This window comes from Terrapene carolina, unplaced genomic scaffold, assembly GCF_002925995.2.
Source record: "Terrapene carolina triunguis isolate 2854851 unplaced genomic scaffold, T_m_triunguis-2.0 Scaffold192, whole genome shotgun sequence".
Classification (NCBI taxonomy): domain Eukaryota; kingdom Metazoa; phylum Chordata; order Testudines; family Emydidae; genus Terrapene; species Terrapene triunguis.
In genome coordinates, this window is record NW_020664543.1 from 19,341,040 (window position 1) to 19,367,469 (window position 26,430).

The 26,430-nt window shown below is 45.4% G+C and overlaps 1 protein-coding gene across 2 annotated transcripts in view; it reads left to right on the top strand.

The window, feature by feature from the left end:
• TBCD (tubulin folding cofactor D) overlaps nucleotides 1-26,430 on the top strand; it is a 256,774-nt gene that overhangs the window by 110,351 nt on the left and 119,993 nt on the right. For both annotated transcript variants that reach the window (XM_024217615.3, XM_026654436.1), the window contains exons 16-17: nucleotides 12,097-12,154; nucleotides 22,782-22,811. In XM_024217615.3, coding sequence (XP_024073383.2) covers nucleotides 12,097-12,154; nucleotides 22,782-22,811 — 88 coding nt within the window. The remainder of the gene's footprint in view (nucleotides 1-12,096; nucleotides 12,155-22,781; nucleotides 22,812-26,430) is intronic.

Below are 26,430 nucleotides of genomic sequence, written 5' to 3' on the forward strand. Positions count from 1 at the left end.
GTTTAGTTGGTCCTGGATGGGACTCAGCCTAGGGATGGGGCATGCCCCGGTCCCAAGGCTTTAAGCCCTGCGATCGTTGTAAGCGGCCCATGCCCATCAGCGACCCGCACGCTAGTTGTTTGAGGTGTCTAGGCGAAGGACACATAAGCGACAAGTGTCGCATCTGTAAATCCTTCAAACCCCAAACAAAAAGGAGAGACACATCCGTCTCAGGGCACTCCTGATGGAGTCGGCGCTGACCCCGGCACCGGAGCAGAGATCCGACTCAGCCCCGAGCACCGCAGTGTTGGTGTGGAGTGCCCTGCCGGCGCCATCTTCAAGCCGGCACCGATCCCCCTCCACATCTCCAACCAAGAAGCTGAAGAGAACCATGAGGGGATGATCCCCCACTTCCTGTAAGGGAAAGGACAGGGCTGGAAGAGAGCCAGGACCCGTGCCGGGCAGCTCGACGCCTCCATCAGGGAGTCGGACCCCAGCTCAAGTTGAGCTGTCTAGCCCATCCCGTAGAATGCCTGCCACCCCGGACAGTAACGAGGGCCTCCGTCATTTAGCTGTCCCATCGACATCAGAGGCCCTGCAGGCAATGCAGGAGATCCTGACGCTACTGGTGCTGCCCACACTGGTGGTACCCCGGTCGAAGGGCAAAGCTGCCTGATCTGTTTGAGCGAAAAATGTATTAGTCTTCTAGCCTTCAATTGAGAGTGGCCAACCACCAAGCTCTCCTTGGCCGCTACGATTACAGCATGTGGCAGGCCATGGCCAAGTTCGAGGTTTCACTTCCTCAAGGTCCCAGGAAGGAATTCCGGGCGATCCTCGAGGAGGGCACTGTTGCGGCCAGGGTGGCCCTCCAGACAGCTTCAGACACAGCAGATTCTGCGGCTCGCACCATGGCCTCGGCCATCTCCATGCGGCAGGCATCCTGGCTGCTCCTCGCTGGCCTGTCGACAGAGGCTCAGCAGTCAGTGCAGGACCTTCCCTTCGATGACCAGGCCCTGTTTGCAGAACAGATGGACAGTAAGATGCATGAACTCAAGGACTCCCGCATTACCCTGAAAACTCTAGGACTACGTCCCTGGTCCAGCCTGTAAACGGTTCAAACCGCAGCCAGCTCAGGGCCAAGGGAGCCAACCCCATCAGGAGCTGCCCCACAAAAAGAGCAGGGGCTACAAACGCCACCCAAGCCACCTACCTCCGTCCAATCGGGCTCGACCCGCAATAAGCAGGGGAGCAAGTGGGCGTTTTGAGGGTGCGCTTGAGGGCAACCTACCAGACTATACCCCGGATCTATCTTTCCTGCCTTTCTTTTTTTCTTCCGGCATGGACCACCATAACTTCGGACCACTGGATCCTCAATACAGTGGCGCAGGGTTATACCCTCAGGTTTGTCTACCCCTCCCTACCCCACGTCCCCATCCCTCTGGAGGGACCCCTCTCACGAGAGTCTCCTCGCGTAGGAGGTAGAAGGGTTGCTGCAGCTGGGTGTGGTGGAAGAGGTTCCTCACGAATACAGGAATAAGGGGTTCTATTCCCGGTGTTTCTTAATCCCAAAGGCTAAGGGCAGTCTATGGCTCATTCTGGACCTACGAGACCTCAACAAATACCTAAAGAAGTTAAAGTTCTGCATGGTCTGGTCTCCCTGACCTCCATCATCCCCTCCCTGGATCCGGGACACTGGTATGCTGCCCTTGACTTGAAGGACGTGTGCTTTCATATAGTGATCTTCCAAGGACACAGGTGGGATCAGACCACCACCAGTTTGCAGTCCTCCCTTTCGGCCTAGTGACAACACTGAGGGTGTTGACCAAGTGCATGTTGATAATAGCAGCTTACCTCAGGCATCGGGGTATCCAGATCTACTCGTATATCCACAACTGGCTGGTCAAAGATCCAAAGGGATGTCACGGTCTTGCAGGCCACGTGCTGATCCTTTGGCCTGCTGGTAAACGACAAAAAGTGGATGTTAGTTCCTGTGCAGAGGCTAGAGTTCATCAGAGTGGTGCTCGAGTCCACCTGCACCAGAGCAGTTTGTGCCGCAGGAAAGGTTCCAAGCGCTGGTGGACCTCATCATGGGAGTCTCCGCATTCCCCCTCACCACGGCCAGGATTTGTCTGCACCTGCTGGGACGCATGGCAGCATGTACGTATGTTGTCTGCCATGCCAGGCTCCGGATGTGGCCCTTACAGCAGTGGCTGGTGATTGTCTATTCCCAGTCCAGAGATCACCTGGAAAAGGTCGTTACTATCCCACCGATGATACTTACCTCACTGCAATCATGGACCGACCCCAGGGCAGTCCTGGAAGGAGTTCCATTCAACAGCCCTTGTCACTATATCGAGCTGATATCGGATGCTTTGGACCTACGCTGGGGAGCGCATCTCTGCGACCTCCAGACCAAGGGCATGTAGTCCCCAGAGGAGATGCCATTGCACATAGATGTCAAAGAGCTCAGAATGGTACAGGGTCTTTCTACCGCACCTGGCGGGCAAGGTGGTGAGAGTGTTGACAGACAATATGGCCTTGATGTTCTACATCAACAGGCAAGGAGGAGCACACTCATTGGCTCTCTGTCAAGAGCAGGGCCAGCTCCAAGTTTTTTGCCGCCCCAAGCAAAAAAACTTTCCCGCGCCCCCTGCCCCCGCCCCAACTCTGCCCCTTCCCCGCCCCATTCCAACCCCTTCCCCAAATCCCCGGCCCTGCCTCCTCCCCTGGGCGCGCCACATTTTCCCTCCTACCCCTCCCTCCCAGGCTTGGGGGGGGAGGAGAGGTGGAGCGGAGGTGCGCTCGGGGGAGGAGGCAGAGGTGAGTGGGGGGGGGAGTGGTTCCTTTGCCCTCCCCAGGGTTACTTTCTGCGGCCCTCCCCGCGCCCCCCACCGCCGCAGCTCACCTCCGCTCAGGGCCGGCTCCTGTCTTTTTCGCCCCAACCAAAAAAAAAAAAAAGGAGCCGGAGTGCCGTCCCTTGGAAAGTGCCGCGCCAAGCACATGCTTGGAGCGCTGGTGCCTAGAGCTGGCCCTGGTCAAGAGGCTCTCCGCATATGGGATTTCTGCATCGAGCACGCAATCCACCTGGAGAACAGTCACCTCCACGGTGTTAGGAACACGCTAGCAGATCCTTTTTCTCTCACCACAAATGGTCACTCCATCCGGAGGTAGCCCGGATGCTCTTCCAGAGGTGGGGAACTCCCCAAGTGGACCTGTTTGCCACCAGACAGAACAGGAATTGCTATTGCTTCTGTTCCCTGCAGGGTCTTGGCAAGGACTCCCTCTCCTATGCCTTCCTCCTGTCATGGTCAGGGGGCCTGATATATGTGTTCCCGCTCGTCAGCAGAGTCCTGTCGAAGATCAAGAGAGACAAGGCTCAAGTCGTCAGGCTCGCCCCGGTATGGCTGCGCCAACATTGGTTTAGCACGCTGATGTACTTGACGGTGACCGCTCCCTGGCCCCTTCCCAACTGACCGGATCTGCTCTTGCAGGATCACGGGTGTCTCTTACACACTAGCCTCGCTCCCCTTCACCTCATGATGTGGATGCTGTGTGGTTGAACTCGAAAGAGCAGGCCTGCTCTAACGAGGTCCAGCAAATCCTCCTGGAGAGCAGGAAGCCTTCCACTAGAGCAACCTACCTGGCCAAGTGGACGAGGTTCTCCCACTGGGCGTCTGAGTGCAACATTTCCCACAACACACTCCTCCTTACAATCTATCTTAGATTATCTGCTCCTTCTTAAGAACCAGTGGCTGGCCCAGTCTTCCATCAGGGTGCACCTTGCGGCTATCTCCGCTTTCCACCTGCCGATTCAAGGTCAGACGGTGTTCTCACATGACATGTTGGTCTGCTTCCTGAGAGGCCTCGAGAGACTTCCCATCAGCCCGAGCCCCTGTCCCACAGTGAGATCTTGGTTCTTTCTAGGCTCATGGACCCGCCTTTTGAGCCTGTGGGCTTCTGCTCCCTCTCCTACCTGTCATGGAAGGTCGCTTTCCTTGTGGCCATAACATCCATGAGAGGAGTGTCTAAGCTTAAAACCCTGACATCGGAGCCTCCATATACTGTGTTCTACAAGGACAAAGTTCAACTGCGACCCCATCTGGCTTTTCTGCCGAAGGTGGTGTCTTCCTTCATGTTAATCAGGACATCTTCCTCCTTGGGTGTTTTGTCCCAAGCCACACACCACTAGTGAGGAAAGGAAGCTACACGCCCTGGACGTCAGACATGCTCTGGAGTTTTACCTGAAGCGTACCAAGTCCTTCCGCAGGTCGACCCAGCTCTGCATCGCGATAGCAGACAGGATGAAGTGCCTTCTGGTGTCCTCGCAGAGGATTTCCAACTGGATCACCTCCTGCATCTGGACCTGTTACGAGCTTGCACAGGTCCTGCTGCCGCCGATTGTGAGGGCCCGCTCGACCAGAGCTCAGGCATCCTCTGTGGCCTTCTTGGCACACGTCCCTACCCACGACATTTGCACAGCCGTGACTTGTCTTCAGTTCTCACATTCATGGCGCACTACACCATCACTCAGCAGGCCAGAGATGACGCTGGGTTCGGCAGAGCTGTGTTACGATCTATATGTCCGTGAACTCCTACCCATCTCCAGGGGTACTATTTGGGAGTTACCTAATATGGAATGGACATGAGCAAGCACTCGAAGAAGAAAAGATAGTTACCTTTTCCGTAATTGGTGTTCTTCAAGATGTGTTGCTCATGTCCATTCCATAACCTGCCATTCTTCTCCACGGTCGGAGTTTCCGGCAAGAAGGAACTGAGGGTGGGGGGAGCTGGTGGTGCCCCTCATACCGCGCCATGCAGGTGCCACACCCAGGGCCGGCTCTGGCTTTTTTGCCGCCCCAGGCAAAAAAGCTTCCCGCCGCCCCCCGCCCCCCAGCGGGGAGCGCGGCAGGGGAGGGCGGCGAGCCCGGCCGCGGCCCCGCTCTCCCCGGCCGGCCGGAGCGCCGCGGAGAGGGCGGCGAGCCCGGCCGCGGCCCCGCTCTCCCCGGCCAGCCGGAGCGCCGAGGGAGGGCGGTGAGCCCGGCCACAACCCCGCTCTCCCCAGGTGAGCGCCGCCCCCCTCCAGGTGCCGCCCCAAGCACATGCTTGGAGGGCTGGTGCCTGGAGCTGGCCCTGGCCACACCAGAGGGTGCCAGAGCCGGTCCCCTACGGATTCTGCTGAGGGAAATACTTGCGTCACTGTTGCATGTGGTGAGCACACACCCCTAATATGGAATGGACATGAGCAACACATCTCGAAGAACACCAGTTATGGAGAAGGTAACTGTCTTTTCAGATATTAAAAATTTGCATTGCAATTAATCTTTAGGGAGCATGGTTTACTCATGCTTTTTGTAGCAAAGTTTTTACGTCATCTTGTGGTTCTGTAACCCCTTCTAAGCTTCAAGGTGTAGTGTATGTTATTGCAATGTCTTGTATGGTTGTCATTACATCGGTTTGTTTTACATATATCTTACATAATACATTTGACTTGCTGTGTTGACCCGTGGGGTAGTTTGTAACCTATTACTTTTTAATATTCTTTTAAAAAGGTGCTATGTTGATTCCAACTCCAGATAAGTTAGGCACTTGTGTGCAAGCCTAATGTCCTGCTAAATTAAAAAACCGAAAACTTGTCAGAGAATCAGAGCATAATTTTAAGTGTTTGCCATTGACAGCTTAATACATGTATTTAAAACAAAAGTAAATCTAACACTTACTACAAAAAGGTATATATTCATAGACTATTCATCAAATATTTTGATACAATGTGACTTTATTCATTCGCATTGAGTGGGAGATCTATTGCATATTAGGGGAGTAAGTGAAAACGCACACGGATAATGTATCAAAAGTTGTATTTTTGTCAATTGTAGTACAGTTTTCAGTGTTTGATACTACTAAATGGTATACTAGTAAGTGTCTTGGACCATACTTTGTTTAAAAAGTCATCTTAGGCCTGGTCTACGCTAGGCGTTTATGTCGAATTTAGCGCCGTTTCATCGAATTAACCCTGCACCTGTCCACACCACGAAGCTATTTAGTTCGACATAGAGCTCTCTTAAATTCGACTTCTGTACTCCTCCCCAACGAGAGGAGTAGCGCTAAATTCGAAATGGCCATATCGAATTAGGCTAGGTGTGGATGGAAATTGACGCTAATAGCTCCGGGAGCTATCCCACAGTGCACCACTCTGTTGACGCTCTGGACAGCAGTCTGAGCTCGGATGCTCTGACCAGCCACACAGGAAAAGCCCTGGGAAAATTTGAATTCCTTTTCCTGTCTGGGCAGTTTGAATCTCATTTCCTGTTTGGACATCGTGGCGAGCTCAGCAGCACTGGCAACGATGCAGAGCTCTCCAGCAGAGATGGCCGTGCAATCGCAGACTAGAAAGAGGGCCCCAGCATGGACTGATCGGGAAGTCATGGATCTCATCGCTGTGTGGGGAGATGAGTCCGTGCTTTCCGAGCTGCGCTCCAAAAGACGGAATGCAAAGATCTATGAGAAGATCTCTAAAGCCATGGCAGAGAGAGGATACAGCCGGGATGCAACGCAGTGCCGCGTGAAAATCAAGGAGCTGAGACAAGGCTACCAAAAAACCAAAGAGGCAAACGGACGCTCCGGATCCCAGCCCCACACATCCCGTTTCTACGAGGCACTGCATTCCATCCTAGGTGCGGCTGCCACCACTACCCCACCCGTGACCGTGGACTCTGAGGATGGGATATTGTCCGCGGCCGGTTCCTCGGACATGTTAGCGGACGGGGAAGATGAGGAAGGAGATGAGGAGGACGAGGCAGTCGACAGCGCTTGCACCGCTGATTTCCCCGACAGCCAGGAGCTCTTCATCACCCTAACAGAGATCCCCTACCAACCGTCCCCAGCCGTTACCCCGGACACAGAATCAGGGGAAGGATCAAGCAGTAAGTGTTTTAAACAGCTAAACATTTATTTTTAACAGAACTGGAATATTAATAATATTAACAATGGGTTTTTCATGATTTCTTTGCCCTAGGCGCTTAACTATTTAGTCCCAACTATTTAAAAAAAATCTAACAATGTCCGGTTTTTCATGATTCTGCTGCCCAAGACGCTCCACTCTTTAGTCCCTGCCAGTGCAGCTACACCAAAATCCGGTCTATATGTCCGGGGATAGAGATGAAATCCTCATGGGAGATCTCAACGAAGCTCTCCTGGAGGTAATGTCCAAGCCTGTTCATCAGGTTCCTGGGGAGAGCGGCCTTATTGGGTCCTCCGTGGTACGAAACGTTTCCGCGCCAGGAGACAATCAAGTACTCAGGGATCATTGCCCTGCAGAGCATGGCGGCATACGGCCCTGGTTTTTGCAGGCTTTCCCTAAGCATCCGTTCCTTTTCGCTGTCCGAGATCCTCATCAGGGTGATGTCGCTCATGATGCCCTGCTTTGAATTAGGTAGGGGAATGTTAGTATTGGGACTGCTTTACAGCCACGCGGTGGAGGCGGGAGAGGGGCAGCATACAGGGATCTTTCCCTGGGACAGCCGTGAGGGGGTGGGACAGGGGCACAGTTCATGCTTGCCTGATTGCTGGCAGCAGAGACTGGCATTGCTTTCAATGTGAAAGGAGGCCAGTGCTACTATTAAAGTTTTAAGCAGCCACAAGTCTACGGCTTACCATGTTTGCCTGCTACACAAATTCCGGTGTCCTGCCCCGCTTCTCAGATCGCCAGTGCAAGACCACAGGCACTGAAGGCGAGGGCCGAAAATTCGACCTTGTCTCCTGAGTGCGCATGTGATAGGTGCAGTGCATGGTCTTGTTCTCAGAGAAAGACTATGTTCTTTGTTCACAACTTCATTTATCTGTCTCAGGAATTCACTCCCTTTTTCCCATTCCCACAGCCACATCTGCGACTGTCTCCCAACCCAGCCTGGCATCACACTCCCAGAGGCTAGCGCAGATTAGGCGGAGGAAGAAGACGACGCGGGAGGACATGTTCTCAGAACTAATGTGCTGCTCCCGAGCCCAGGCAGCCCAGCAGACACAGTGGAGGGAGAACTTGTCCCAAATGCACCGAGCAAACATGGAACGGGAGGAGAGGTTGCGTCAGGAAGACCAGCAGGCGACTCAAATGCTGCTTGGACTGATGAGGGAGCAAACGGACACGCTCCGGCGCCTTGTGGAGGTTCTGCAGGACCGGAGGCAGGAGGAGAGAGCCCCGCTGCAGTCTATCTGTAACCACCCTCCCCCGCCACCAAGTCCCATACCCCCCTCACCCAAAGTTCAAAGAAGGAGGGGCGGCAGGGGCCGTGAAAAGTTTCACTCCACCCCTGCAGACTGCTCTAGCACTAGAAGGCTCTCATTCCCCAAAATTTGAAAAGTCCTTTCCTACCCACCTCACACAAGCCCCCGTCCAAGTTTCACCCCCCCATTTCATGTGTAGTTGCTAATAAAATATACGTTTCTGTTAATTACTGTTTCCATCATTTTCTTTTGGAGGAGAGTCTGTGTGAAGGGGGGGAAGGTGGTTGGTAATTGGACAGGACAGTCACCTTTAGCAGGGTACAGAGGCGGGGGCAGGTCCAGCAGCAGGGCACATACACAGTGCAGTTACTAGTTACCCTGGTCAGTCTGGGAGGTGGTTTTCATGTTCTGTGTGTGGGGGGGTTGCTCTGTGACTTTGTGGCGGGGGAGGGCAGTTACAGATCTTATGCAGTGGTCCTTATCCTGGATCACAGAGCCACGCAGCAGGGGATCTGTAACCCTCCTCCCCCTGCCAGAAAGTCACATAGCCGACACATACACGCAGTCCCGCCCAGGACGGCTGGCAGGCTCCGTTGAAACAACCAGTCCACCACTGCGGAGCCTGTCATTCCTGGAGTTTAGAGGCATCATTTGCATCACTACACTACACCCGCCCCCCACCGCAGTCTGCGTCCCAGGTTTAAAACATTCCCGCGAAAACAGTAATAAAGACAATGGTGTTCATTAAGAAAATAGAACTGATTTTATTTTTTGGGAAGGGGGTGAAGGGGGTATGTAACTGGAGAGGATAGTCAACATAAACTGGGTAAAGAAACGGGGGCAGGTTCAGCTTCTCTTTAAACAAAGTTAATAGTCACAGGTTACCCTACTCACTGAGGAACCTAGCTTTCAAAGCCTCCCGGATGCACAGCGCGTCCAGCTGGGCTCTTCTAATCGCACGGCTGTCTGGCTGGGCGTAATCAGCAGCCAGGCTATTTGCCTCAACCTCCCACCCCGCCATAAAGGTCTCCCCCTTGCTCTCACATAGATTGTGGAGCACACAGCAAGCTGCTATAACAATGGAGATATTGGTTTCGCTGAGATCACAGCTAGTCAGTAAGCTTCTCCATCTCCCCTTGAGACGGCCAAAAGCACACTCCACCACCATTCTGCACTTGCTCAGCCGGTAGTTGAACAGTTCTTTTTCAGTGTCCAGGGCGCCAGTATAGGGCTTCATGAGCCAGGGCATTAGCGGGTAGGCTGGGTCCCCGAGGATCACTGTAGGCATCTCCACATCCCCAACAGTTATTTTGTGGTCCGGGAAGTAAATCCCTTCCTGCAGCCGTCTAAACAGACCTGAGTTCCTGAACACGCGAGCGTCATGAACCTTGCCCGGCCATCCGACGTTGATGTTGGTAAAACGTCCCCTATGGTCCACCAGTGCTTGCAGCACCATTGAAAGGTAGCCCTTTCTGTTGATGTACTGGCTGGCCTGGTGGTCCGGTCCCAGGATAGGGATGTGAGTTCCATCTATAGCCCCACCGCAGTTTGGGAATCCCATCGCGGCGAAGCCATCTATGATGACCTGCGCGTTTCCCAGTGTCACTACCTTTGAGAGCAGTACCTTAACGATTGCGTTGGCTACTTGCATCACAAGAACCCCCACGGTAGATTTGCCCACGCCAAAGTGGTTCACGACTGACCGGTAGCTGTCTGGCGTTGCAAGCTTCCAGAGGGCTATGGCCACTCGCTTCTGGACAGTCAGGGCTGCTCGCATCCGGGTGTCATTGCGCTTCAGGGCAGGGGACAGCAACTCACAAAGTTCGAGGAAAGTCCCCTTCTGCATGCGAAAGTTTTGCAGCCACTGGGATTCATCCCAGACCTGCAGCACTATGCAGTCCCACCAGTCCATGCTTGTTTCACGGGCCCAGAATCGCCGTTCCACAACATCCACATGACCCATTGCCACCGTGATGTCCTCGGCGCTGGGTCTCGTGGTTTCTGACAGGTCTGTGCTACTCTCAGACTTCAGATCCTCACCCCGCTGCCGTAGCCTCCTCGCCTGATTTCTCTGTATCTGCCTCTGGGAAAGGTGGATGAGAAGCTGCGAGGTGTTGAGAACGGCCACAACTGCAGCGATGGTCGCAGTGGGCTCCATGCTCGCAGTGCTGTGGCGTCCGCGCTGTCACTGACCAGAAAAGTGCGCGAACTGATTTCCCGCCGGCGCTTTCAGGGAGGGAGGGCGGGAGTGATGGTTGGATGACGACAGTTACCGAAAAGCACCCTCGACACATTTTTTTTTACCCACAAGGCATTGGCGGCTCGACCCAGAATTCCAATGGGCAGCGGGGACTGCGGGAACTGTGGGATAGCTGCCTACAGTGCACCGCTTCCAATGTCGACGCTTGCCCCGTTAGTGTGGACTCACAAAGTCGAATTACTGTCCTTAGTGTGGACACACACGTTCGACTTTGCAATATCGATTCCACATATTCGATTTAAGTGAAATCGAACTACCCTCGTAGTGTAGACATACCCTTAGTGACTTGAGACATCGGAACGTTGTCTTCTATCAAATCATTACTGAAAGATGGGGATTAATCACCAATTGCTGAGCTCTATAATCTAAAACAGCATAGTAGAGCAGAGAGTAATTATTTTATGTTCCAGACTTATAATCTCGCCTATCACCGTGTCTCAGTAGAGATACTACACTGAGAATGGTATCTGATTCTTTGTTCTAGAATTGACTATGAGATGCTATTGAACTGACACCAATGACAAGTAGAGCTTTGATTTTAATTGAATTTAAAAGTTAGTCTTTTTAAAATGTCTTGAAATCCTAATTTAGTTTTATTTTCATGTATGTCTAAATATTTTCGGCATAAATATATTTAAAGACGTGTTCATGTAATGTGAAGTTTATACATTAAAATACTGAAAAGTTTGGTACTGAAAAAGCAATGGGATAATATTAACAATGTTACCGTTCTTGTTGGTTGCTGGTCCATCATCCTTAAGCTACCCAGTGGATTCAAATAGATGGTATCTACTGTGGATGAGCATTAATCAGAATTGCCAGTGCAGGCCAGTTTCTGGCTTTTCCAATTTGTGTTCCCCTTAATTCCTGCTGTCCGTTGGCCAAGGTGGGATGAGAACTCGATTATTTTTGAACTGTGAAATATTATATCTTATGCTGCAGAGAATTAAACTATGTCTAATCATGTCTCTGGATTGTTTTTCCCCCTAACGAGCTGTCTTAAATAAAATTCACTTGTGCATTTGTTCTTATTCAGTGTATCAAAAGGGGTAAGGAAGTTCACTCTTTAAAATATAGTCCTGTCCATGTGTAACTTCCATTCATCTGAGAATCTCAAGACACTGTTTGTTAATGAAGCCTCATGAAACTCCAGAGATTACATGCTCCCTTGTGTCTAAAGTGTGTCTTTAATGCTCTAGTCTTCTGGCTGTCGGTATGCAAATAGAAAGAACTCTGTACTGCAAATTGACCAGATATGCTATTGCCTTTAAGGTTCTCTACTTATCAGATATTCTTTTATGAATGTCTCCAGTCTACAAATAATAACAAAAGTTTGCAAGACCTGTTTAATAATGTGTGCATATTGTGGATTGTGTCAATACTCTCTTTTGCCAACTCACTATAAAGTAATGTCAACTGTGTTTGAACCGGGCTTGCTGCTTGCACATTTCCTTAATTTCCAAAAATGTGGGAAACAATTCTATGAATACATAAACTATAACTCTGATTTGCATTAAGAAATTGTAACTTCTTTCCAGGGAATACTGAGTATTCAAATGGAAGATTAAATGTTGGCATGCTGTTTGTAAATTGTTAATTTTTATATTTTATTACTTATACGCTGTGTTTTTCTTTTCCAGTGCATTGGTAATAGCTGCAGTGTTTGACCGTGATATTAACTGCAGAAGAGCTGCCTCTGTAAGTTACTGGTTTTGTTTATGCCTTTCTTTTTTAAAAATTTCTTTATAGTTTGCTTGCAATACAAGCTAATTATGTAGAGCTAGAGTATTTGAACAAAATATTGTATGTCATGAACAGTAAGTACTTTGTTAAACCCCTAAAGAATATGGTCTGAGTGCATATTAAAAATACAAAAAACACGGCTTTACATTTCATATAATGAGTCCATAGTTAAAATCTGAGCTATTGTTACCACATTTCCATGGTGCAATATATGTCATGTCTCAGAAGAGCTATTTAGTAATATACTGTGACTATGTAATATACATAAGGGTCACTGCTAATATATAAAACTCTACTGAATCTTAACTATGCTATGTGGCATCTAGTGTGAAGTTGTTCTGTTCTCATTGCGTGTCCATTCTCATTTTCTAACTGCAGTAAATAAATTTTTAAAAATTCATTTATGTAGAAGGAAAGAGGTTGACTTGTAAAGATGAAGCTCTTTCTGTAGAGCTAGGACATTTAAGTTAGTCACCTATGTAAGTATCTAGGCTAGGATAAGAAGGAAGGGCCAGGAACACCAAAGTGTGCCCTATAGAAACTCTGTGCAGGACACTGATGGTGGCAAAAAGATAGGAAGAAAGCTTGACTGTCAAGGAGGAGGAAGTGTATGGAGGGGAAGTTATGATATTCAAGTGGGGTGGGGGGAAGAGGAGGAGAGGAGAGGCTTGTTATGCCTGGGGATGTAATTCCGTATGATGTAATGTATATGTAACTTGATTAGATTGGATTTTTTACTTATAAAGATCCTAGCCCTGAGGAAGGAGTCTCAACCTTACAACAACTAGAACAAACAATATCTCATGGAAAAGTTAAAAACCTATAACATATTTAATGAATAGTCTATATAAATAACACAAAAGACATAAAAATATCCATCAACAAACCCATGTGTCCCTATCACATGAACCATCTTTCCAATGCCCAAAAAGAACAGTGGGCTCTGTAGCGTACCCAGAAAGTTAAGAAATGTAGTCTCTTAATGGGGCTAATGTATTCCAAAGCCAAGAAAGATTCCTCACAGAAAATGTTCTGATAGCATCTCTGTCTCTTACAGTCCCCCTCTATTTAAAAGCTCAAGCTGCTGACTGAAGCTGCCGCATTACCACTTAGAGAGGGAGTTAGTTGTCTGTGTGACCAGATCCCAAACCATTTGTGGCTTTATAGGTTAAAACCAAAACCTTGCACTTCACCTAGAAGTTAATAGGAACAAGAGCAGAGCATAGAGTACTGGTATAATATGATCCCTGCGTAATGTCTCTCTCAACAAATGGGTGGCAGCTACGCTCGCTGCCCTAGTTTCAGCTTCTGTATAGTCAGAACATGTTGCCCCATGTAGAGTGCATTGTACTAGACTAATTTCAAAATCACAAATTATTGCAGTAAGGTCTGTGTATGAAACTAAAGGTTTACACCCTCTTTATTCTAGGCATAGATGAAGAAAAAGCACTGAGAATGAAATTGTCTAGAAACTAATTACCAGTAGTTAATTTTCATTTTTCAAACTGAGAAATATAGGGGAAAAAACGAGTAGTATAAATGGTAAAAAATGAATTAAATTTTAAAAACGTTGTTTTAATAATCCAAAGAATTTGTTGTAACATATGTATAAAAACATGATTTTCAACCTGGCTGCACCTTTGAGTGCACTGCTAAAAAGAATTTTATATGAATGCTCCATACACGTTCTTTATTCATTGATGCCACTAATTAACTAATTTCAAGAGCAAAGTGATTCTCAGCATTCTTTTCTGAAAGAACATTTTGTACTGACTGATTGTAGATTGATTCCCAGTGCCATTTCTACATCTGAACTGGTCCACATAAGCCTTGGGTAAAGTGAAGCTGTTTAAATAATTTTTTTCCGGGGTATGTACTCTGTCCTTGCAGAGGATTTGCTTGGTACTCTAATGGGATTTTTTTTGTCTCTAAGTTTTATGATTCTGTGTCTAAATAGTAAAACTGATAGTTTGACTATGAATTAAGGTGTCAAAATTAATACTGATTAGAACAATACTTACTAATTAGGCTCAGTGTGGATTGGCTTTCTGTATTTCAAATGGATACAAATTAAAATACAATGATTGGGTTGTTTTTGCTATTACTGTCCTTGTATACCTAGCAGACAGCTTGAAAACATGATTTTAACGTGGTTCATCACTAAAAAGTTAGTGTATTATATAAGGCTTTGGCACATTTTTATTGTGTGCTGTTTATCTCCTTCTTTGGGTTAGGTGTGGTTTTTGTAGGTGGGTATGGAAAGCAGTGCTACTGTCTATTGATGGTAAAGTGTACCTTCTGTGCTGTGCTTTGGCTAGTTTCTGGATGGAAGATTACACTATTTGAAGGAATCAAAGACTTTGGTAATTTAATCATACTGATCCTTCCCAGTTCAGATTGTGCTGTAATCATAGCTGCAGGGTAACGTTGCATACGGTATGTCTGTTAAGTCCCACCCTAACTGCACTCCTCATTGCACCAAAGAATTGCTTCTCGTAGAGAACTGAAACTATTTTAAGAGGAAGTCTGTAGAAAATAGTCACCCAGTGCGGTAAATGTCTTTATGAATATGCTCTAGTTGATATCAAGTAGATTCTTGAAACTCTTGCATTTTTAAGCTTTTACAAAAAACAAACCAACAACAAAACAAATACATAAATAGAATTTGACTTTCTTTAATAAACTGAGGGCAGAACCACAATTGCAACGGATTTGTTTAGTATCTAAATTAGTGGGTTTAAAAAAGTATACAAATGTATCATTTTGAAAATGTGTGTATAGGGTGGGTTGTTTGATTTGTATGTTACTAATGTCAATTCAAATTGGAAACCCTGTAAAGAATGTGGGAATATGATGAAGCATATTTCTCTCTCAAAACAAATTAAATTGTGTGCTCTGTAAATGTATTTCAATTTAAAAAATAGTATCTACAGAAAGTCATTCAGAATATTGTGTTGCGTTTATAGTGTGCTGAATTAAGAATTTTTTTTTTTTAAAGTATGACCAATTCATAGCTTGTATATTTCCACTTCCGTTATTTTCTTGCCAATTTTAACTTGGTGTAATTAAAAGGCCATTTCTTTTGCTTAACTTGGTGGCTTGATAATACCACCTGGCATAATGTTTTTTAAATTAGCCTCTCCTTCTCCTCTTGTATCAGTGGTTGGTTTAAGGGAGGACTGGTACCACTGATTTCACTGTTTGGATTGCTCTATTGCATGAACTAGAAACGTATAGTTATTATAGCTTTTTAGTATATCTGTAATTAGATGTTTCTGTTAGCATTTTCTGCTTTGAATTTGAAAGCAGGGCTGAGAAATATTTTCTTGAGACACAAGATGGATGAGGTAATCTCTTTTATTGGACTAACTTCTGTTTGTGAGAGAGGTGTTAGTGTATGTGAAAAAGTGAGGTCAACCCAGCTACATTACTCAGGGGTGTGAAAAATCCACACCTCTGAGCGATGACGTAACCCCCAGCGTAGACAGTGCTAGATTGAAGGAAGAATTCTTCAGTTAGTGTAGCTATTGCCTCTTGGGAAGGTGTATTACCTATGCCTCATGGAAGAATCCCTCCTGTTGGCGTAGGAAGTGTCTACGCTGAAGCACTACTGTGGTGCAGCTCCCTTTCACCCACTAGATACCTGTAAATTCAGTTTCTTATATGAAGGATTTCATCCCTGATGTCAGTGACTTCAAGTCTGTTCATAAGAGAATTTAAAATTCTAGTGACTTGCAACAAATTATATTTTATAATGATAGTTGCTTTGTGTTTGTCTTAAATTGCTTACACAGAGCTTAAGCAATCCTTCCAATCAGTGGCTGTGGAGCACCATTTAAAGTTGGGAGGCATGGAAGGAGGCAGGGCCGGCTCCAGGGTTTTTGCCGCCCCAGGCAGCCAAAAGGAAAAAAAAAAAAAAAAAAAGCTGCGATCCCGATCATGATCTGCGGCGGCAATTCGGCAGGAGGTCCTTCGCTCTGAGCAGGAGTGAGGGACCGTCCGCCGAATAGCTGGACGTGCCGCCCCCCTCCGGAATGGCCGCCCCAAGCACCTGCTTGCCAAGCTGGTGCCTGGAGCCGGCCCTGGAAGGAGGTGTCAGTTCCAGCCCCTGGTGGGGGTCAGAGGTACCAGGATGGGGTTGAGTCTTGCTGTGGATGGGCAGGGGGGAGGGGGAGAGTTGAAGAACAAGCCTGCCTCAAACTCACCCTGCAGCGTCTCCTGACCTGCAGAGCTGGCTCAGCTCTCTACTCTAGCCCCTTGAGTCTCAACGCAGTGTGCAGGCAGGCAACCTCCCACAGTGGGGAGAGACACAGTGATTCTGGTGTCTCTGGATCCCTTGCCATGAGCTGGGCTGTGGTGGGCTAAAAAAAAAAAAAAAAAAAGCCTGTAGTTTGGGTGCCCTCCTATCCCCAGCTCAGTGGCCTGTTCTTCCAATATTTTTCTAATACCTTCATGTCCATTCTTTGTCAGCACTTCACAATTTAGATTTATGAAGATACCTCTGTTTTTTATTTGAAGGGTACCAAAGCCCTTAATTCATCCCCTTTTGTCTCCCTTGAGATCAACACATTAGATCAAATTGTGTTCAAGAAGATGGTGTAGAATGGTTGGCTGACTGTGTTTCCCACTGTTATTTCTTAGTGGAACCATTTCAAGGCCACGTTAAGGCTCATCATGCAGTTAGATGCATGCCAACAATCATTGCCAGCCTAAGGTCAGTACTTATCCTGGAGATTTGGAGAGTGGTCACATGGAGCATTTAACTGTTGCTTAGAATCACTGTTGCATAAGGAATCCAATTTTTGTCTTAAATTGCTCTTCCCTCCCCCTCACCTTTGGAGGAGGATGCAACAGGAGCTGATTTGAACTTAAAGAGAAGGAGACCATACGGAGTCTGCTGCCTTCTAGGTCAGCCTAAAGATTTCCCACTGGATATTAGACATTTAGAGCTTTAAAGCTTCTGTGGGGTTGATGGCAATTTGATTTCTTTTTTCCATTATAGGGGGATAAGAAAGCTGGAGGGGAAGAGATGGTAAAGATACCCAAGTTACTTATTGGGAATGGGAATGGAAGAGTAGGTGAAAAAGCAAATGATAGGAATTTAAAAGGAATCAAACAATAATTAGGTAGGGAGACAGGGATAGTTTTAAAAAAATGAGGAATTGGATGATGTGTGTCCATTACTTTCTTTATGTGTACCCATACTATGTATGTTTTTTCTCTCTGTAAGCCCTAGTCCTGCATGCTGATAGACATGTGTGGATCCTTGCTATAAGAATGCCGTTGAGCAGTGGGAAGGTGTGATTGAGTTAGAACATAAAAAAGCATCTAAAAGAATCTGATTTTTTGACCCTTTAATATTGGTAAAAACAAAGGAAAAAATAATTCCCAAGGGAGATGATTTATACCAAGTTTTAATTTTTAAGCCCAAATTTTGTAGAACTCCAGAAATCGGGCTATCTAATGGAAGTGCTGACACAATTTAACCAGAGTAATGTGAAAAATGAAGCTCATTTTAGAGGTACATGCAGTAATGTTGGTAGTAGCCAGGTGGTTTCTGAATATGAAGTTGAAATAAACTTCTGGAGACTATCGTTGTTTAACATGCCTTTCTTTCTTTTGGCTTTTTGTTTGAATTCTGTTGACAGTATTTTCTCATTAAAATGAGTCACATTTCCCTGAGACTTAACAAAAGATAGTAGGTACGAAAGTATCCATTGGCTTTTTTGGATACTTACCAACAGTTCAAGCTAAGACAGGTTCAACTTGACACAAATACAAAAATAATAAAAATAAAAATTAATCCTAAATAACCACTCCCCGCAAATGAAATTGGCTGTCGTAGTTTTAACCAAATTTAGCTTACAGTTATGGAAAGTTTCAAAGAGCTGTTGAATTGTGTGTGGCAAATAAAGCAAATGTTTAGATATTTTACAAATTGTAATCTTTATAGAGTCTAATGCTTGTACAATATATTGAAACATACATTTTTTCAAAGGCTGTTGGACTGAAATGTTAGATTGTTTCATTGAACAATAAAAACTCTTAATGCTAACACCTAGACTAAGAAATATGAAAAGAAAACTTTTTGAAGTCAGTGGGAATTGTGCATGTTTACCTGAAGGCAGAACTGGTCCTTAATAAGTCATTTATGAAGTTTAGTAGTCTCTTACTAAATTATCTTTTGTTGAGGGCATTTCTTTTCAGGTTACCTAATTAATATATTTAATGAAACCAATTTATTCATTATAGAAGGCATATTTTACTTTGTTAGACGAATGATGTTTCTACCATGTTTACTTTAGCGAATTCTGTTTAGATTTTCATCTGCATGTTGTTTTTTAAACTGATATAGAAAATGCAAAAGTAAAACAATAGCAGAATGTAAAAATGTACAGTACATTAAGGATGGTTATTCTGTAAAGGCTTCACTTATAATAGCTATCTGGCTAACGTGTTATATTCAGTGTAAAATTCCTCTTTCCATTAATGACTAGTTTATGGTTATACTACAGTATATTACACTGAATGGAGACTTATCCAGACAGTCAGAATGCTGGTTGGCTGTTAATTGCAGATATTTTATAAATAAAACAAAAAAACTTCAGCCAGTCTGAAATCAATTCTGTAGAGCTTAAAAATACAGATGTCCAAACTCTGTTATTACTGAATTTGGTCCTGTATATTTATGGATAATCTGGTCACTTACTTGATTAAAACACTTCCTAAACTAATCAGAATGCAGCTGGTGAGTGATTGAATTGCTGAGTCACCTTAGGGGTATAGGCATTAAGGGTGAGAGCCATATCCTGTTGCAGCCCCTTTATGCCAGGGAAAAGGGCCTCAGCAGTGTGTAAAGGAGCCCTATAAAAGCCCTGTATCTGACCAGGAAGAATTACCCTGATTCAGGCACTGAGAGAGGCCACTGTCGGTTGTCTTCTGAGGACCTCCTTGCAGGTCATGGCATAGGGGTATGCTGGAGGATAGGGATGTAAAATAGTAAATGGTTTACAGGTTAATCCAGGGGTCGGCAACCTTTCAGAAGTAGTGTGCCGAGTCTTCATTCATTCACTCTAATTTAAGGTTTCGCGTGCCAGTAATAGATTTTAACGTTCTTAGAAGGTCTCTTTCTATAAGTCTATAATATATAACTAAACTATTGTTGTATGTAAAGTAAATAAGGTTTTTAAAATGTTTAAGAAGCTTCTTTTAAAATTAAATAAAATGCAGAGGCCCCGGACCAGTGGCCAGGACCCAGGCAGTGTGAGTGCCACTGAAAATCAGCTCGCGTGCCGCCTTCGGCACCCGTGCCATAGGTTGCCTACCCCTGGGTTAACCGGTAAGCATTAGTCTTGCCAGTTAACCACCCTAACCATTAACCCCAGCCTCACCGGCCGGCAGCCAGCCAGTCAGAGGGATACCAGCCCCGGGCTGGCCGGAGTGGCCCCGGCCCCAGTGATTAAACAGTTAAATGATATAATTTTAATCGTTTAAACAGTTCACTTTTTAAAACAATATTTACATCCCTACTGGAGGAGAGGTTGAGGGTGGAAGAAGCTTGTCAGTATTAGGGCTACAACATGCAGTTGTGCGAAGATGTCAGGCAGCACTATAGCCCAGAATTTCCCCCCAAGATGTGTCCAGCTGGCACGTGTGACACACCCAGACAGGCACCCAACAAAAGCATAACAGAGAAACAGAAATTGTGTTGTCGGGGGAGGTTCCTTTAACTTTCTACTCCTGGGGGAATCTTTTTTGTTCCAGACATACTTGCTAAAAGATATTTTGAAATAAATTACCAAAATAATTGAAACTGGCATGTTATATTGCATTATTTCACAAATTATATATGCAGATTTTTGCAGAATTTTAAAATATTGTGTGCAAAATTTTTAATTTTTTGACACAGAATTCCCCCAGGAGTAACAGGTTCAGATCCAAGCAAGCCAACTCAAACTTTCATTTTTCCAGAGTTGAGTATTTACTCTGTGTTTCTTTTGGAAGGAAACTTACAAACAAGTGCTCTCTATCTATGTGGCAATCCAAAGATCCCACGGTATTTTTGATAAGAATAGGATTTTTACCCCAGTGTTCTTGGCCAAAATTTCCCATTGTGTTGGACATCAGTTGTCAGCTGGCTGCTGCTGTCTCTTCCCAGAAATTTTGTAAACATAGGGTTATTACATAAATGAGTGAGAAGTTATTAGTATCCAGATAATAGTGATACTTACTTTTTGGTGAACAATTTAGAAAACCTTTACCAGTATTTGTACTTCTTGCTTTTAAAACAAAATTGCCCCTTTAAAAAAAGCAATTTTAAAATTTTTATGTAGTATATATCAGGGACAGTGCTACTCCATACTAGTGGGTAGGGAGTGGGGGGAAGATACTGGAAAAAGTAAATATTATGTGGGGAACTATATGCTGCATTGATGCAGATACAGGGGAACCCCGCTATAACGCGCCCCGCAATAACGTGAATTCGGTTATAACGCGGGGCGAGTCTGGCCCCGGTGGCTGCAGCGGGCGCGGGGCGAGTCCGGCGGGCGCGGGGCGTTTGGGATCCATGCCCCGGCGTCTGCAGCAGGAGCGACTCTCCTTGCAGCCCCGGCGGGCCCCTGGGGTTCTCACCTCTGTCCCCGGCAGGGCCGGCTCCAGCCCGCCCCCGCGGCTGCGGCGGGCGGTCCGGCCAGGAGAGTGGGGCTGCTACGGTCCGGCCGGGAGAGCGGGGCGGGGCTGCGAGGCTGCCGCACTCCGGCCAGCGATCCAGCCGGGAGAGCGGGGCTGCCGCGGTCCGGCCGGCGTCGCGGGGCTGCCGCGGTCCGGCCGGCGTTGCGGGGCTGCTGCGGTCTGGCCGGAGGTCCGGCCGGGGGCGGGGCTGCCGCGGTCCGGCTGGGAGTGCGGGGCTGCCGCGCTCCGGCCGGCGTTGCAGGGCTGCCGCACTCCGGCCAGTGCTCTGGCCAGGGGAGTGGGGCCCCCGAAGACGACTGCCGCCGGGGCGAATCGGCCTAAAGCCAGCCCTGTTGGCCGCCCCTCTTCTCTCTCTCCCCCCGCTCCCTCCCTCCCGCTAGCCAGGGCGCACACTCTGCTGCAAACTGAACACAAATATAGTGGAACCCTGCTATAACGTGACCCTGCATTTACGGCGATTGAATTTTTTGGACCCCAATGATCGCGTTATAGCGGGGTTCCACTGTATATATGTAGTGCTTTAATTATATGTATTCTATTTTCTTTATGATCTGTTTATTGCCAGGCATAAGGAGTGTACATCAATTAAGATACCTTCAAGTTTTACAAGCTCAGAGACTGATATTTTAACATGCTTTCACACCTGAATGTTTCAAATATCAGTGTTCAGTACTCAAGAATAAACAGCTAAAGCAGTAGGATCCCAATCATGCTGCTCTCAACAGCCTCTAAGTATTGTATTTAACTAAGCTTGGCAGAATTAGATTTTTATTTTTTATAATTTTGATGGATAATATTGGTTTATTTTTAAGCATTTTTTTCTATTTATATCTAGTTAAATTTTCACAGTTATGAAAAATTATGGGGTGTCTGTCAGGCAATGAGGGGGTCAGACAATTACTTAATGACAGTTGATGTTGCGATTAAAAGAATTAAACCTTTATAACTGTTAAAACACAAATTGCCAACATCACATGTCAAAATATACCTAGTAAATATCCTTAAATCAAATTCTAAGTTCTCAAGCATAATTTTTCTTTCTTTGTCTATCTGTAAAATTCGATTATTATGGATGGAAATTTTTGTTGGTTTGTGTGTGTTTGGTGAAACTGACATTTACCAACATATACTGATAAAACGAATCCTTCCAAGCCTATACATCACATAAATATGGCATTATAACCGTGATATTATCTAAGGCTATGTCTACACTAGCTGTTTTGTCAGTAAAACTGTTGTCAGTCAAGAGTGTGGGAGGAAAAAGAACAAAAAAAAACAATTTCCGTGACCAACATAAGTTTTATCGACAAAAAGGTTGGTGCGGACAGCGCTATGTTGGCGGGAGGTGCTCTCCTGCCAACATAGCTACGGCTGCTCGTTGGGGGTGGTTTAATTATGCCAATGAGAGAGCTCTCTACCATTGGCATAGAGCTGTGCCGCTGCAAGATCTGTAGTGTAGACATAGCCTAAGATTCTTTACGGAAGATATCTGAAACTTTCCTAAAGCAGCTAAACAAGACAGAGCTATCCTGATTCCTTTTGGCAAAGGGCACTGACTTTTGATTGTACTGTGAAGCCTTGTCTTAGGAATCAAAGGCTACTCTTATGGCTGTGATTGTTTTAGTCAACTTGCATTCTTAATCTGTTGTCATGCAACAGACAGATTTGAAAGAGTATTGGAACATAAAGCATCAGTGACACCCTCCCCCACCCCCCAAAAAAAAACCAACCAACCCTTGAGGGCTTATTCAACTAACAAAGCTGACTTTATTTTAAAAAGTAAAGCCATGGGTCATTTATATTGCTGTGTGTTTGTTTTGAATTCATCCTCTGGTGTTTATCAAAAAGCAAACTGACTCATTTTTGTATGTTTGTTCTCTCTGTTCTTTAGGCTGCCTTCCAGGAGAATGTTGGAAGACAGGTATAGTAACTTTTCTGATTCTTCATTAAACAGACTTCTTATATGTACATTGTAACATGTAACTCCTAAAACCAAATGAGTAAAAGAACAACCAAATTCGGGGAACATTGTTTCAAAACAATCATGTAACATATTTTCTTCATTTGAACCACAGGTTCTCATGTACTTTTTTCCCCTTTAAACTTAATTATGAGCTTTTAGGACATTAGTTCCAGAAGAAGCCTTTTAGCAAGTTGCTTCTAAAAAGCAAAACCTTGATGTAAAGTCACACAAGATGCATTAACTTGCATTAAGGTAAGTTAAGTGAACTACACAAGGCCTCACAACAATTTGATCGCATAGCTAGGACTAGAACTCATGTGTCCTCACTTCTGGTCCTGTGCTTTGTCCGGTAGGTCATGCTTTTTCTCAAACCATAATCTGAATTTTCCAAGAAATTGGTTAGTTTTGAAGAAGTATGAGTTGCTCAAGTAGAAAAGTCTGCTTTATTTCCATGTCACTTGGGAGGCAGATATTTCACGGCATAAAAGACTTAGAACAGTGGTTTTTCAACCTTTTCTCATTTGCGGACCCCTAAAAAATTTTGAATGGACAGACCCCATTGGAAATCTTAGACATAGTCTGCGGACCCGCAGGGCTAAGTTCCCTCTAAGCTGCGCGGCTGGGTGGCCGCCAAGCAGGCTATCAAGTGCCACGCGCTTCAGGTGTAGCACTTCAGGTGTCCTTCCCCCAACTGCCATGCTGCTCCTGGGAGCCTCCTGCTTGCTGTGCAGAGTTGGGGTGTGGAGGGGGACACTGATGTCAGCGTGTCCCACTTGCCCCCTGCCCCTGTACCCCATCTCCACAGAGCAGGGTGGGGTACACAACAGGGCTCAGGACAGAGGAAGCTTTCTGGCAGTTGCTGTTGTGTCTGAACATGCTGATCTACTTAAAAGGGCAGCGTTTCTCACTCACACTCACACTCACACTCACACACACACACTCTCTCACTCATTCACTCTGTCTTTCACACTCACCTCCCTACACATATTTGTATTATTGTTGTTGTAACTTCTTGATACTTCTTTCAAAGTGTGTTATTTTAGTTTTTTGACTGGTCTATGCATTTTATAATTTTTATTTCTCTCTTACGCTTAAATTTAATTCTTTGAGTAGTGAGTTCTAAAATGCCCAACCTCTCCTGGCTGGAGTAATTATCCCTATGATAACTTCTTAAAAATATATATTATATCTAAGTTTTTGGTTTCTACTGGTGGCGAACATCCGCACATTATCTCGATATGGTGCACATAACAAAATTCATTCCACACATGGATGGAAAAAATTAGAGGAAACACTGCCCCAGGGGTCCATTGACCCCAGGTTGAAAACTACTAACTAAAAACATCTTCATCTATGTGCTGAATACACTAACTGCTAAGGTTTCTAGAAGAAAGAAAAAAATTAGCCATGCAGTTATTTCCCATTTACAGTGCTAAAATAGTGTAAATACATTAACAAAATCTTTGAGATTGCAAATCAGGTGCATGACGTATAAAAAACAAACAAGGACATTTAAGGTGATCTGAGAAGCTTCTTATCTGCAGGAGTCTGTGTTCAGGCACTCATGATGTTTTTTTTCTCCTCTACGAGCTGACATCACTGACACATACAGCAGAGCAGGAAGCTGTGTTCCATACACTAATATAGGTGTTAGTGATGTCATGTAGGTAAAGAAGCGCAGAAGCTTAAAAACCTGATTTTAAACTATGTTGTAGTGCCAATATACTCCTGGCACTCTGCATTCTCACCATATCACATTTCCAGTATCTTGTTAAGATTATCTGGAGTGTTCATTGGTATGGTATTTCCTCATTGCATGGTGTTATCTTGATTCTCATTTTACTAAGATTCTTTTATGCCACTTTGGCAGTGTAAAGAGGCCTTATAGTTTGTGTAAATGTGATACTGTACTGGGTATGTGTTGGCTGCTGTATTAAGGTCAAAACAACATGTAGCTAATGATGGTCTCATCTTGCCTTCATTGGCTTTCATCAGAAATAGGGGTGGGGGCAGGGGGCCATGGGCCCATTGCTTTTAAAAGTGGGAGGGGGCAAACAGTGATGTGATAAAGTTTGCAGGCGTTACAGAATTACTCAAAATAGTTAAGTCCAAAGCTGACTGCAAAGAGTTACAAAAGGATCTTACAACTCTGGGTGACTAGGCAACAAAATGGTAGATGCAATTCAGTGTTGATAAATGCAAAGCAATGCACATTGGAAAACATAATCCCAACTTTACATAAAAAAATGATAGGTTCTAAAATTACTGCTACCACACAAGAAAGATATCTTGGAGTCATTGTGGCTAGTTCCCTGAAAACATCCGCTGTGTGCAGCGGCAATAATAATAATAAAAAAGGTAATTTAAGAACCATTAGGAAAGGGATAGATAAGAGAGAAAATGTCATAATGACACTACATAAATCCTTATTACACATATTATACTGTGTGCAGTTCTGGTCACCCTATCGCAAAAAAGATATATTAGAATTGAAAAAAGTACAGAGAGGAGCAACAAAATAATTAGGGGTATGGAGCAGCTTCCATATGAGGAAAGATTAAAAAGACTGGGACTGTTTAGCTTAGAAAAGAGACAGTTAAAGGGAGATATGATAGAAGTCTGTAAAATCATGAATGGTGTGAAGAAAGTGAATAAGGAAGTGTTATTTCTCCTTCACATAACACAAGAACCAGGAGTCACGCAATTAAATTAATAGGCAGCAGCAGGTTTAAATCACACGTTAGGAAGTACTTCTTCACACAACTCATAGTCAACCTGTGGAACTTGTTGCCAAGGGATGTTGTGAAGGACAAAAGTATAACTAGGTTCAGCAAAGAAATAGATAATTTCATGGAGGATAGGTTCATCAGTGACTATTAGCCAGTATAGTCAGGGCGGCAAACCCGTGTGACACGAGCTACTGTTGGAAGACAGGATACTGGGCTAGATCAATTACTGATCTAACCTAGTATGGTCATTCTTATGTTCTTATTCAAAAGGCCCCTATTCTAATGTCAGTTTTCAGTGTTAGGCTTTCTGCACTCCAGCTGCCCCAAATTCTCTGTCACACCAGCTGGGTGTTCACTCCCCTAGTGATGGGAGGGAGGCAATAAGGAATGTGTCCAGAACTGATGTGTGTTTCAGGATGAAGTTAGGATAATAGTGGAGGAAAGCTTCAAGGGTTGGTATCTTTTGTGATGGTGGCCCAACTAGGGCTGAGGTAAAACAGGAGGACATCCTGATTTCCTTGATTCTCCAGAGTGTCTAGTCATTGCAGAGCAGTTCACACTGCCTCCACGTCATGTGGTACTGGATAAAGCAATAAAACACCTCCCTATGATTTCAGCTTATACCAGATGGGGTGCAGCCCAAAGATGATGCAGGTTTTAAGCCAGCCCTGCATATATATGAATGAGTCAGGTTCGTTTAAATGACTTCTCAAAAGTATCCAGGCAATTCCAACAAACTTTGGATGACTGTGCTGCTTAAAAAAAAAAAAAAAAAAAAAGTGTATGAACTGTCAACACCTGAAGCTAAGAAAATACATACTTGTCTTGGTGAGATGATAATTTTGATT